The sequence below is a fragment of the Gracilinanus agilis genome, chromosome 2 (genome assembly GCF_016433145.1).
Source record: "Gracilinanus agilis isolate LMUSP501 chromosome 2, AgileGrace, whole genome shotgun sequence".
NCBI lineage: Eukaryota > Metazoa > Chordata > Mammalia > Didelphimorphia > Didelphidae > Gracilinanus > Gracilinanus agilis.
In genome coordinates this window covers 217,488,869-217,502,746 of record NC_058131.1, presented here as the reverse complement: position 1 = coordinate 217,502,746, position 13,878 = coordinate 217,488,869, and the positions used below count along the sequence as shown (strand labels likewise).

At 38.2% G+C, this 13,878-nt stretch overlaps 1 protein-coding gene across 1 annotated transcript in view; it reads left to right on the top strand.

The window, feature by feature from the left end:
* PLCG2 (phospholipase C gamma 2) overlaps window positions 1-13,878 on the top strand; it is a 172,439-nt gene that overhangs the window by 96,558 nt on the left and 62,003 nt on the right. Inside the window, exons 10-14 of the mRNA XM_044663650.1 lie at window positions 4,937-5,038; window positions 5,543-5,661; window positions 8,154-8,239; window positions 9,841-9,961; window positions 10,942-11,110. Coding sequence (XP_044519585.1) covers window positions 4,937-5,038; window positions 5,543-5,661; window positions 8,154-8,239; window positions 9,841-9,961; window positions 10,942-11,110 — 597 coding nt within the window. The remainder of the gene's footprint in view (window positions 1-4,936; window positions 5,039-5,542; window positions 5,662-8,153; window positions 8,240-9,840; window positions 9,962-10,941; window positions 11,111-13,878) is intronic.

Here is a 13,878-nt window from a genome sequence, read left to right as displayed (position 1 = left end):
TGAGCAATAATCGCGTGTCGGTTAGACCTCATTGGCTATGATACTTGCCACTGTGCAAAGCTAGTATATAATACCTAGAGAGAAATAACATGGAACAGGGAAGAGAGAACTAGCTTTGAACTTAGCAGGTTTAAGTCTTGCTTCTGACACATTCACAGGAATTTATGAAGTGCTGTGCCAGGCAGTGTTAAGCTCTGAAGATACCAAATGTTTTCTTAAAAAATCCAACTTCCTCCAGTAAGAAGCTAACATTCTCATAGCAGAGAGCACATACATAAATATGTCTGTAATATATATCTATATAATTATATAGATACTATTTATATGTAATATATAGTATATGTAACATGTACTATATAATTATAGATGCTACATGTGTATATATTTATATAAATATGTATACACACACACACACACACACACACACACACACACACACAAAATAGATGGAAGGTAACTAACTGTAAGAGCTATGGATATTGGGAAAAGCCCCCTACAGGAGCCAGGATTTGAGCTGAGTCTCGAAGGAAGCCTGGCATTCCAAGATGTGTGATCCCGAACGTGTTACCTAACCTACCTGAGACTGAGGTGTGAGGCTATTGGTGGTCTGCATTGGTAGAGGGAATTGTACAAATTCAGAGAATCCAAGAATATGAGAGATGGTGGGAATATCAGTGACCATCAGATCTACCCCACAAAAGAGAGAAATCCCAATTATAACAGACCGAACAAGGGGTCATCCAATGCTTTCTTGAAGACCTCCAAGGAAGGGGCAACCTAGAGCAACAAGAATTGAGGTCCAAATCCTGGTTGGGCAAGCTGCCGAATCTCAGCTTCCCCATCTGTAAAGCCAAGAGTTAGACTCGATGGCCCTCTAGGCCACATAATGAGTGCTGCATTTGGAGTGAGAACCAAGTCTATCTTTGAATCCCACCTTAGGCAATTATTTGCCCTATGACTACTAGCCATTTACTTAACCTTCTGGTCCTCAATTTCTTTCTTTGAGAATTAGAGCTAAAAACATCCTTAGACATTGTGAGGATTAAATGAGATAATTTTGTAAAATGTGATAGAAATGTTAGTTATTATTAACACCATTGTTATTTCAGGTCTAAATTCTGCAATCTATAAGCCTTCTTAGTTGTGTGTACCTACTGCCATCTGGTGGCAAAAAATACCACAACAGATTAAAAAATGGGTGAATAGAAATATTTCCTGGTTGTTGAGAATCCTAGGCTCACATCTTGGGCTCTCACTGGACCTATAGAGGCTCTAAAACTTTTGGGAAGTTTCTATATAATTATATGAGTAAATAGTTGAGCTACCATGTGGATAAATCTAGTGAAAAATCATCCAATTTCTAGTAATAATAGTTTATATTAATATTAGATTCAAAAGGCCAATATAATTTATATTGCATTTATGTTAATTTATATTAAACTTACAAAGCATTTTGTCTCTGTAGCAAGGCCCCCCCATGTAGCATGAGAGTGTCCTTGTGTGGCTTTAAGGGAAATAGAATAAACATCTCTAAACTCTTCTCTCCACCCCCCTTTCTCCAAGAGAGATTGATTCCTGCCAGGAGGGGAAGCAAGGAGTTGGGGGCCAGAGGCAAACCCTGCTGCTCTCCTCAGAAAAAGTAGATAATGGGCCAGATTATATCCATCCTCTTAAATATTATTAGCCTAGAGAATATTGTTTTTAGGTTCAATCTAACTTCTGAATGCTCTATCATTAAATGGGGGAACCAGGATCCCAAGCTTTATATGGAAAGCCTGACCCTCTTCTGACCAAATGTCAGTTCTACAATGAATGCACACAATAGCCAAGAAAATAATTTATCCGATTTGATAGCAAAACAGAAATCAGAGAAGTACACATATGATAATACATATCAGGTAATAGACTGAAGGAGCTCTCCCACTGGAAACAAGACCTCTTTCATATCTCAAAGGTAGAAGCCAGAAGTGCCTTAAGAAAATTGAAGAAATCTGAATGAAAACTAAAGAATTCTCTCTCTTCCTCTTGCCAACTCCATCCTATCCCTTACACAGGTGCAGGTCATTGATCTCCACCAATAAGGAGAGAGTCCTATATAAATAGACTTTGGGACTGGGGGCACACATACCACATCTCACTTCATTCTCAGAAAAATATTGTAAAGTAGGCAGGCCAAACATTATTATTTTACAGGCAATAGGATTGAGTCCCAGAGAAGGGAATTGACTTGCTTTAGGACTCTAAGGGTTTTTTTTTTACTGGGATGGGATCCTGAAACGCAGGTCTCCAGGCTCCAAGTCCATTGCTTCTGTTTGACCACACCAACTTTGTTCTGTTTCTAGAACAAGAATGTATCAATGAGTAAGATATTTTAAAGGCAACTTTTATGTGTAAGGCATTGTCCTAGGCTCTTTAAGAGATCCAAGGAAGGTTAAGATCTCATTGTTGTCCTCAAGGAAGGTATAGCTTAATTGGGGGAACATAAACACATAAATAGTTAACTCATGATCCCAGGCATTATGGGATAATTGCCCTAAAATCATAATAGAATAAAGTGCTAGGGTGACTTGGTAGACATAATTTTGGGTCATAAAAGATCATCGAGCAATGAATATAGTTTTGATGGAAGGGACATTTAAGGGCATTTCCAGGTGAGGCATTATAGGAGCATAGATTTAGACTGCAAGCCACTTAAAAGTCATCTGTAATATAGGATTATTAACTTATATTACACATCCAACTCTCATTTTATAGATGAGGAAAGTGAGGTCTAAAGGGGAAATGATGGACCTAAGGCCAAGGAATAGTATGAGCAAAGGCACAGACAGTGAAGTGCCAAGTGTGCTTGGGGGAATGTGAGTAGACATATTTGGCACAAACCCGGGATGCCCCCTTCAGAGATTAAGGCTTAGGCTAGAAGGATTGAAGGGATGGCCCTATGTGGCAATTCCTGTGCTTTTAATTGATTTGAAATCTTCATCAAAACCTAGTAAGGCTAGGATTTTAAGATGAAAGGGACTTTGTGGCTCATCTAATCCATTGCTCTCAGTTTAATAATAATAATAATATCTCCCATTTATATAGCATTTTAAGATGGTCAAAATGCTTTACATATGTAATTTCATTTGACTTTCACAATTCTTTGAAATAGACACCATTATTATCTTCATTTTATGGATGAGGACACTGAGGCTGAGAGAGAGATTAAGTGATTTTCCCAGTGTTGTACAGCTAGTAAGTGTCTGAATCAAGATTTGCACTTGGCTTTTCCTAACTTGTGTCCAGTGCTCTACACCAGAATGTCAAACACAGCCTAAATGCAGCCAGATTCAGATTAAAATATAATTGAGAAATACTTAACAAAATAAAAATATATTAGAGCATAGAGGATGTTAATCTATGGTTCTCTAATCAATATGCCACCACAGGGATCTGCATGTGGGGTTTCTTTTTGCGTTGGATACTACTGCCCTTGGCTACCTCACAGTAGCATAAGTCCCAAGAAGTGAGTGACATATCCAAGGTCACACCTGTGTTATTTACAGAGAGCTTCAGCTTGTGCATCTCACAAATGGCATTTGAGTAAAATGTTGCTGTTTTTAGTAGACTTGCAGCAGAATCCCCTTTTCCATTTAAGGGTCAGTGACCAGGAAAACCCCCAGGAAAGTGTTTCTCATCCCGGTGTGTTAGACTTCTTAGCACTGAGAACATCATATTCCCTAATTGCAGTTAGAAAATACTGATACATTTTCTAGCCAAGTTAAATAATAACACAAAGTCTGTTTGATTTGGGGATTGAGGTGGGGAGGTGAATTATAGCAATTTAGAAGGAAACTCTTGACTGGACTGCAGAAGCCCTGTCTGATTTGTATCAGCTAGACCAAATTTTTACGTATCATTCTCCAGTATGCAAAAACTTTATTGCCAGTGCATCCAAATGAAAGGGTTATTATAAGGAAGCAGCTGTTTTGCCTTAATTATTAGTGTACTTTTGCAAAAACATATAGAAGGGTTCATTGTTCTCTTCTATTAACAGTAAGGCAAAAGAAGGTTTTTTTTTTTTTTTGGTTACCTTATTTGTATCTGACCTTGTTCTTTTCTCCCTGACAGGTTTCTTGGTCTATGTCCCATTGTGCCCAGTCATGAAGACTGCTGGCCACACATTTGTTTTTCCTTTCAATAAAGACAAAGAAAAATTTTAGAATATTTTAGACCAGAAAGAATTAAGAAAAACTGATTTCTTGTTAGTCATACTATATCACTGGTGAAATGCTGTATAAACATTAGAAAACTTGGAACTGAACAGGGGAAACAGAGTAGGGTCATATGTTTCATCATATCTGCTTGTTTATAAAATACCTTAAAATGTTTTCATTGGCTTTTTTTTACTTAAATGACAAATTATTCATTTAGAATATTTTGCCATGATTGCATGATTCATTTTCTTCCCCTCCCCTTTTCTCTCCCCCTTCCCTGAGCTGATGAGCAAGTCCACTGGGTTGTACATGCATCTGCATTGCAATTTTTCTCAATATGTGTAAGCTTCATTGACTTTGTATGATCTAGAATCTAGGAAATCATGGGTTTCCAATGGATCATCGGTCTCATTGATATGGACATTTCTTCTAACAAGAGAGATCAGAATTTGAGTCCCTGTCTATCCTGTGTAGCTCATCCTTGTTTAAATGCTCTCCTAAATGTGCCACAGAAGGTTCACCTAAAGAGTTTCCTCAATTTCTCTTGATATCACAAGAGCTACCTGCTCATCCTCTTTTTTTGATTATATAAAAGATTTATAAATTTAATAACGTTATGCCAATCTGTGTATGGATGCATAGTTGTTTTCCACCAAACTCTGGATGAAAATCCACATGTCTTCCCTTTGTGGTCTTTTGGTAATAATTCTTTCCTTTTTGTTTTTCATTTTTGTTTTAAGGAAACCTGGGCACAGGATCTAAGTAAAGTAAGAGAGCGGATGACAAAATTTATAGATGACACTATGAGAGAAACAGCTGAACCATTCCTGTTTGTTGATGAGGTTAGTGAATGAGTCCCTTTCCCACTGTTGGGAAATGCCTTTATCTTGTACATACATAGTTTTTAGCTCTCTGAAGATGACTTTTCATTTACACTTATCTTATTTCAATACACAGTTCAGTTAATGATACAGAACTTCTATTTGCGCACATTGTCTTGTCTGTATCTTAGTACAACTTTTTTCTCTTCCTTCTCTCATGGCCACCTGTTTCTCTTTAGGGTCTTTCATGATTTATTAGAATTTCTAAAAGAGAAGTGATGAGGAGAAGGTGAAAGGAAGAATTTTAGCCCATCTATTTCAGGAAATTTGTTACTTGGTTAGATACTGTGGCAAAAACTTCTGGCTGGGAGAACAGAATGAAATCATTGGTGAAACTGGGGCTTGTTGACTGGATAATTCTTCCCTTATCGTTAAGAGTTGGCCGCTTATTCTCATTGACATTTGGTCTCTATATTTCTTGACTGTTTTTCCTTGTTTGTTTTTTATTTTATTTTGTTCTTTTAGTTCCTTACTTACCTGTTTTCAAAAGAAAACAGCATTTGGGATGATAAATATGACTCTGTTGACATGCAAGACATGAATAACCCCTTGTCTCATTACTGGATTTCTTCATCTCATAACACGTAAGTTTCCTTATAGTTCAGTGAAAAACCATACTAATAAAAAGTGTGCCAAATCAAGATAGTTTTTGAGGGCGTTTAATCTGTTGGTGAGATAATGTAGCCTGAAGTTTCTCCAGCTGGGGCTATAAAGGTTTCCTTGGGGTTGAGGCTGGTGGTGAAAGATGTTAGACATTTTCCAAATAAGGCAGAAGTATTATCCTTACTTGCATCAAAAGAATTAGGAATTTGATATTTGTTTTATGTACATGTGGATTGGCTCTCAGCAATAAATATTGCAGAAGTTAAAAAAGTTATTAGGGACAGTTCGCTTGTTTAATATGTAAAAATATAGATTTCTAGTACCAAAGATCATAGCAATATGGGAAATTCTGGATTAGAGTTTCCACCTTTCCTCTAGTTTGAACTATTTTCTGAGGTGCCTGATCTTTTACTAGCTTGCTTTACCCCATACAGGCTTTCTCACCTTGTATGTAAGCCAATAACAACCAACATTTAAATTAAGCTGACCCAAAGGGTTTGTAGATCACAGAGTAGTTCAAGTAGACAGATACATTTAAAATAGAAAGACTAAAGGCTGTTTTTAAGAATGCTGGACCCAGTTCTTAATTTTGCCCATTTCCCCTTGCCTTGTGGTCATAATCAGCTTTCCATGGTGAGGTAGAAGAGGCCCTAGATTAGGAATTAGAAGATCTGGGTCCTGGGTTCTGCCATTAACTTAATTATTTTGTGACATTGGACAAGTTGCCTTTCTTCTCTGGTCTTCAGAGGATTACTCTCAATTCCATGAACTCTTAATATCTCTTCTAGCTTGAATCCTTTGAGGTTCTCTGAACCTTTATCAGGGTTGTACCTCATTTCCAGATGCCAGAGCCTCTGGATCTCCATGTCCTTGCAAGTATAAGAATGAATATTTTGTCTTAGATTTTTAATAAAGAGTCTCATCTGAGGGTCCTCTTGGGTATGTATACCATGTGTCATGGAAATGACAGCCCTTGCACAGCTTCCATGAGCTGAACATAACTGGCCATGTTAACTTTGCTCAGATCTTTGGCCAATAAGGATTTATGTTGGGGGCATTGGTAATAGTGAATTTTAAAGTACCTTATTTTACCTCCAGATTCCTTCCTAGGGGGATGCTTTGCTGGGGAAAAGAGATTTATAGGGAGTCTTCAGTTTATATTTTTATTTTACTTGGGAAACCACATATTAATACTATTGATGTTCTACTCTCTTAAAATTTATTTTGTTGAATATCTCCCAGTTACATTTTGATCTGGCTCCAGTACTCAGTTTCATTCTTTCTAAAATTATGATTTTGTACTCTGTGACTTCCAGCTCTAAATGTTTATAATCTTTTGACTGCCCTGGCATTCTGCAGAAGGCATTTCTGAAGGCAGAAGCAACATAAGAGGCGAACAGGCTTGTGAATCTATTCTGTGTTCTTTCTTTTTCCTTCATCTTTTCTTTCCTTTCTGATCTCCTCTCATTTTAAATATATATGTTTCTTAACCTATTTTGGAATCAACATAGTACTTACCACTGTTATGGAGGGATTAGCCCATAACTACTTTGAGTTGTGATCAAGGTTGTTCTCTACTCCGTTTCTAAAACTTTTATGGCTATGTAGGTGAGTTACTTGTCCAGAAGGTAGATTTATAGGATGGCTGGCTTTCTTCCTGTCATTTTTCTGTTACCCAGTAGCAGCCAAATAATCCTATATGACCTCTTAGTCCCGTGTTGGGTAATTTCCCCAGTGTAGCATTATATAATGATTATTATGATAATAATCATTATATAACATTTATATAGCACTTTGTAAAGCACTTTACAAATACTGTTTGATCTTCATGACAACCCTGGAGAGTAGATGCTTATTATCATCATCTCCATTTTACAGATGAGGAAACTGAGGCATAGAGCAATTAAGCAATTTGTCTAGGGTTACACAGGTAGTAGATATCTTAGTTGGGATTTGAACTTAGGTCTTCCAGACTTCTAGAGAATCAGTGTGAACCTCAGCCTTAGTAGTTCCCTTTTTTTCAAATTTTTAAATTTTTTTAAACCCTTAACTTCTGTGTATTGGCTCCTTGGTGGAAGAGTGGTAAGGGTGGGCAACGGGAGTCAAGTGACTTGCCCAGGGTCACACAACTGGGAAGTGTCTGAGGCCGGATTTGAACCTAGGACCTCCTGTCTCTAGGCCTGACTCTCAATCTACTGAGCTACCCAGCTGCCCTAGTTGTTCCCTTTTATTTGATAAAGTGTCAGCATCTGAAATAATAGAAGCAAACTTATCCAACTTTGTGGAATCCTCTTGGTGTAAATAAGTTTATTGGATGATATAAAACTCTAATTTTCATTTTGAGATAGAGGATTACTTCTGGTTCTCAAGTTAAGGAGCAAATTAATGAGTCAGAAACTTTAATGTTGAGAAGATTTCCTGATCACATTCTCTTGTGACCTCTTTGACATGGCTGGCTTTTCTCTTCATTCAGGTACCTCACCGGGGACCAACTTCGAAGTGAATCTTCCACTGAATCGTACATTCGATGTCTTCGAATGGGTTGCCGGTGTATAGAGTGTAAGTGATGGAAGAAGGCAGCTCACACATAGATGCTTAATTAATCAATATTTACTAAGTATCTACCATGTGTAATTTCTGGTGCTCAATGTGGTGGGACATACACATTTAATGTATAGATATTACTTTAAGGTTAATAAGACATAGCCCCTGCCTGCAGGGAGGCTCTCACTCTCTTAGACTTTTTAGTATTCTTCCTTTGGAAACTTTCCCTCCAGATAGAATCTTTCTGAAGGAGGAAGAAATTCTTCATGTAATTCCTTTATATAATATTTTTTTGGGAAATAAAATTCTTGCCCTGTTTTTAACTAGGGCTAAGGAGTCACATAGGCCCTGTGCATTAGGGCACTGTGGTGCATCCTTAGAGAATCTTTGTTATATCTCCCATCCTCTCCATTCCCCTTTACCAGATTTTGACTTGAGATGGAAGATATTGCCTGTGGGAGAGAGGGAAGGTGGTGTAAGGGTGAAAAGTTTTATTGGTTCAATATATTAAAGATGGTCACCAGAGGATTGAACTATTATCAATCCTCAATTAAGAATAATCTCAAATGAAAATTAACTTTTATGGAAGTTTATTTACATGAGAAGAGAGAGAGGGAGTACAGAAATAAGAATCTGTCCCACTGATTAGTCCAGGTACATCTTAACCCTCAGCAGAGGGTTAAAGGGCCTGAGGCCTGGAGGTGAATGTAGCAAACTTTATTCACAGAGTCTATAAAAAGAAGTTTCTTAATAGAAGTTCAGGAAGATTCAGGCTTTAAACTCACCACATGGAACAGTCTCGGTCACGAACCAGCAAAACTCCCTCAGGTCCCCTTCACCAAACCCTCTCACTCACTCAACTCCCTCTTTTAAAGGGGTCACATCACTTCCAGTGCCTTCCCCTAGCCTGTGTGTCCAATCACAATAGACACTTTCTCATAGAAAGCGTAGAGGGCAGTCCATTGATTCTGATTCATTACTCACTCAGCACATGTGGGTTAGTACCTCTCAGAATTGGAAGGTGCTCTCACCTTTGGTGATTAAATCTAAAGATGAGCAGTGTAGACTTAATCTAATTATCACAGTGGTGTGCCTAGTGTTGAGAGTTTGTGCTTACACACACACACACACACACACACACACACACACACACACACACACACAGATGTGTGTAAAATAAACATGGCTGAGGAAACATTTGAATAGTGTTCCCTCTTCCTTTCCTTCTATGGTATCTCATTGAACTCATGATGTTTAGACTGAAAAAAGTTTCAGGACCATGGATATTAGCACAAACTTGCCCATGTAATAATCAAAGTTTGGGGAAAGTTTACTGTACATTTCCCTCTCAACTCTATTAGAATTACTTAGGGACAAAATTTCCTTCCAAGGCTCTATATTATGGTTTCATCAACTACCAGCATTTTTTTAAAGCCCATCCCACTGAGAAGGCACATGTAAACACTTCCTTCCAATGTAATTGTCCTGTCTGAAATCCAAGAATTTACTGATATCGATGATTCCTTTGTGGACCTTCTGCCCTGCAATTTTGATCTTGTATGTATAAAAAAATCAAGTGACTAAAATGGTCAAAATGATGTGTTTCTTTCCCTCAGTGGATTGCTGGGATGGACCTGATGGGAAGCCAATCATCTATCATGGCTGGACGCGGACGACGAAAATCAAGTTTGACGATGTGGTGCAGGCCATCAGAGACCATGCTTTTGTCTCCTCACAGTAGGCTTGCAGTTTTTGTAGGTTTGGCTTAGGGAGATGGGGGCTCATTTGGAAGAGGAGAGAGCTCATGTATAGCCAGATGCTCTGCATTGTTGTTCTTTACTTTTCCTTGAGTATCTCTAGGTCAGGGTGATTACATGGAAGGGAGACTTCCTTTCCTGGGGGGCTTTACATTTTCTAAAACATTTTCTTCACAACAGCCCTGTGAGAGGTAGTGAAAGGCATATGGGCTATCTGGCCAATGCTGGAACCGAGTGAGAACTGCTGGATCAGAAGAGAGTTTGTATTTACCATAAATTTTCCTTATTCACTACCACATCCTCATCCTAACTCTGCCTTCAAAACCTAGAATAGGAAAATAAGCTACTGACCCCAAAGCTACACCCTGCTTCTCAGGCTTCCATTTCTCTTCGTTCTGGCTTATGGTCATATTTATACTAGTGGGACCCAGTGTATCTATTAGTGGTAAAATATTTTCCAAAAATATTTAAACTGCCTATATTTATTGTACCCCATCTTATATGAAAGAGCACAATGACTAGGACCTCCCTCATCTGTGTCAGATTTTTTCTTTCTGTATATTCTCCCTCTTGGTGGTCTCACTAGCTCCCATGGGGTTCAGTGATTTTTAGGTAGATAAATACTAGAACTGTATATTCAGCCCTGATATCTTGTCTGAGCTCCGTTTTCACCCTTGGGCCCCAAAGGTTTAAACCTCATCCAAAGCAATGGGCAGTGACAAAGTTTGTATTTAGTGACCATATTTTCTAACCAGATAGGGAGCCCTAGCAGAGGTCCCAGAGAGCAAAATGCTAACCCAGATGGTCTGGGTTAACCTAGTTGTTCCTTCTCAGCTAAATGAAAGATGGCATCTACCTAGAATTTTTTGGACAGACCACAAGTACTTTTCCTGTTCTCTCTCTGCCTTTTGTGGAAGGAAACCAATAAGGAGCTCTCTTTGTCCTCCTTTCCTTCCTTAGGTTCCCAGTGATCCTCTCCATTGAAGAACACTGCTGTGTAGAACAGCAACGTCATATGGCCAGGGTATTTAAGGAAGTGTTTGGAGACCTCCTCCTTACGAGGCCCACTGAAGCCAGTGCTGACCAGCTTCCATCCCCTGCCCAGCTGAAAGAAAAGATCATAATTAAGGTATGTCCAATTAAATGAAAAAGACTCAGGACAAGAGTCCTCTTATCTCCAAGGTAATCCCTTCCAACTTGAACATTCTATGATTTTCACAAGATAAGGAGGCTTACTAGGGGCAGATCTCTACCCACGAGATCACAGATAAATTGAAATAGTCAAGGAAAGAAATATCAGTGTGCAGTATCTGTGAAGAGGTCTATATTTGACCATCCTTTTATCAGCCCATTTCCTTTTTGACTTCAGAATTTGACTTCATTGATCATCGCCTCCTCCTATATACTCTTCTCTCTTAGCTTTTCATGATATAGTTTTTTTTCCTGGTGCTTCTCTTACCTTTTTGGCTTTTTTGCTTCAATGTTTTTTTTTTTTTTTGTATTATCATCCATGACTTGCCTCCTAACTATCATGGTCTTCCAGCGCCCTGTGTTCTGGTTGATCTTTTTTCTCCCTGCACTTTTTCACTTGATGACATCATCAAGCGTTCATAGGCTCACTTACCTTCTTTATGCAAATAAATCCCAGGTCTGTATATCCAGCCCCAGTTCTTCTTTAAGTCCCAATCCTTATCACTCATTTGCCCATTATATGTTTTGACCTGAATGTTACAAAGGCATCTCAAACTTAATATGTCCCAAACAGTCTTTATTATCTTTTCTCCTAAATTCATCCATCTTTGACCCAAAGAACAGTAATTAATTGGTCACTGTGATACCTGCCTCCCATATCCAATCACTGAGACACAACATCTTGCCTTTCTCCCTTTCTGTCTGCTCACATGGCCATCAACCTAGTCCTCATTACCTCTTAACTGGACTATTGGAGTAGCCACATAATGAATCTGCCTCTGGTCTTTGCCTTCTCCAGTCTATCCTCTACAGAGCTACTGAATTAATATTCCTAAAGCACAAGCCTGAGTATATCATTCCCCCTCACAATAACCACTTGTGGCTTCCTACTGCTTCAGGGATCAAATGAACGTTAGGCATTTAAAGTTGCTCACAGTCTGGTTTCAGCTCTCTTTCCAGACAGTTTTCACGTTGTTTCCCCTCAGACACTGTCTATTCCAGCCAAATTGGCTTATGCTTTTTTTATATAATCTTCCATCTCCCATTGCTATAGTCTGTCTTTCAGGCCTAGGATTTACTTCTTCATCTTTGCTTCTTAGGCTCCTTGGTTCTTTCAAGGTTTACCTCAAGGGCTACCTGCTCCATCAGGCCTTGTCTCATCTACTAAAACTACTTGCATATGTTATGTTTGAATTTCTTTGTGAACATATTGCTTCCTCCCCTTAGAATATATACTCCTTGAGGGCAGGGACAGTTTTCTATTTGTCTTTGTTTCCTGAGCCTCTAGCATCATAGTGTTTGGCATATAGCAGAAAACTTAATAAAATGCCTGTTGGATGAAGTGAATAAGTGAATAAATGAATGGCTGAAGTCCCTTTCAATGCTGAAATTCTAAGTGTGATTATACATCATAATTCCATTCTTTAAAAGATGATAGAAATTATAAGTAGAACAATGATTCTGGACTCCAACTAGAAAGGAGGAACTGATTATTGAAATAGAAAAGATACAACCTTGGGAGGTAGGACCATTTCTTCTTAGAACTCATTCAGTGAAAAGAGAGAATAACTAGGCATTATTTGATATACTATGAGAAGCTGATGTTTATCTACTGCTCTAAAGTTTGAAAAATACTTTATATACATCATTTCATTTAATCTTTCTTAAAAATTTATAAGCAGATCTTGTGAGTATTATTATTCCCCATTTTACAGATGAGAAAAATTAGGCCTATCAAGGTTAATTGACATGCTAGCTGTGGTTACTCACTTGGTAACTGTCAGAGGCAGGATATGAAACCAAATCTCTTCTAATTTCAAGTCCACTGCTTTTTTTCTCTGGACCATATTATACCTTAAAATTTATGAAAGTAGATTTCAGAGATGTAGAGAAAAGACAGATAAAATCCTAAATTCTTCTTGTTCCTGTTCTCATCTTCCTTCTTCTTCTCCCTTCCCACCCCTTCTCATTTCATTGGTATGGGGAATTCCTAGCAAGGAAATTCTTTTGACCAATGAATATCTGCAACTTCCCTGGAACCTACTGTCTTAGAAAGTTAAAGTTGCGGGATCTGAAACTTGGACAGGTTCTGACAACTACGATGTGTTTTAAGCTAGACTTAAGCCTAGGTCTTCCTGACTCTGAGACTGACTTCTTACTAGTACACTATGTTGCCTCTCAGACAGGTAGGTTTCCACACCTAAAATTCCTTTTTGTCTCCTTTTTGAAAGAGGAATTTTTAATTGATATATTTGCTTTTAACATTGCCTAGATTTCCCCCTTGATTCCCCTTCTCTGAGAGAATCATCCCTTATAAGAAATAATTTTTCAAAAAAAAGAAGATAAGAAAAAATTCAGTGAGATTGATCAGTACATCAAAACAAAACAAAACAAAAACCCAAACCCTGATGTTATGTGCAGTATTGTGTACCCACAGCTAAAATGCCCTGGGGAGGTCAGCTCAAGATGAATAGGAACTCTCAAGAATGAAATTGTAAAAATCCAAAGAGAAAGAATTTTAGTGAGGAAAAGGGAGGGTTATCTAAAGAGACATGTAGTTGTGCAGGGAACATGTTGACCAATTTAGATTTAAAACTCAGATTTAAAAAGATAGAAGATTGAAACAAGGACAAGGTAATGGAAGATGATTACCAAAGTGGCTTACTCCTGTAAGAATAGTGTCAAGAGCACTAAAACCCAGAGTGA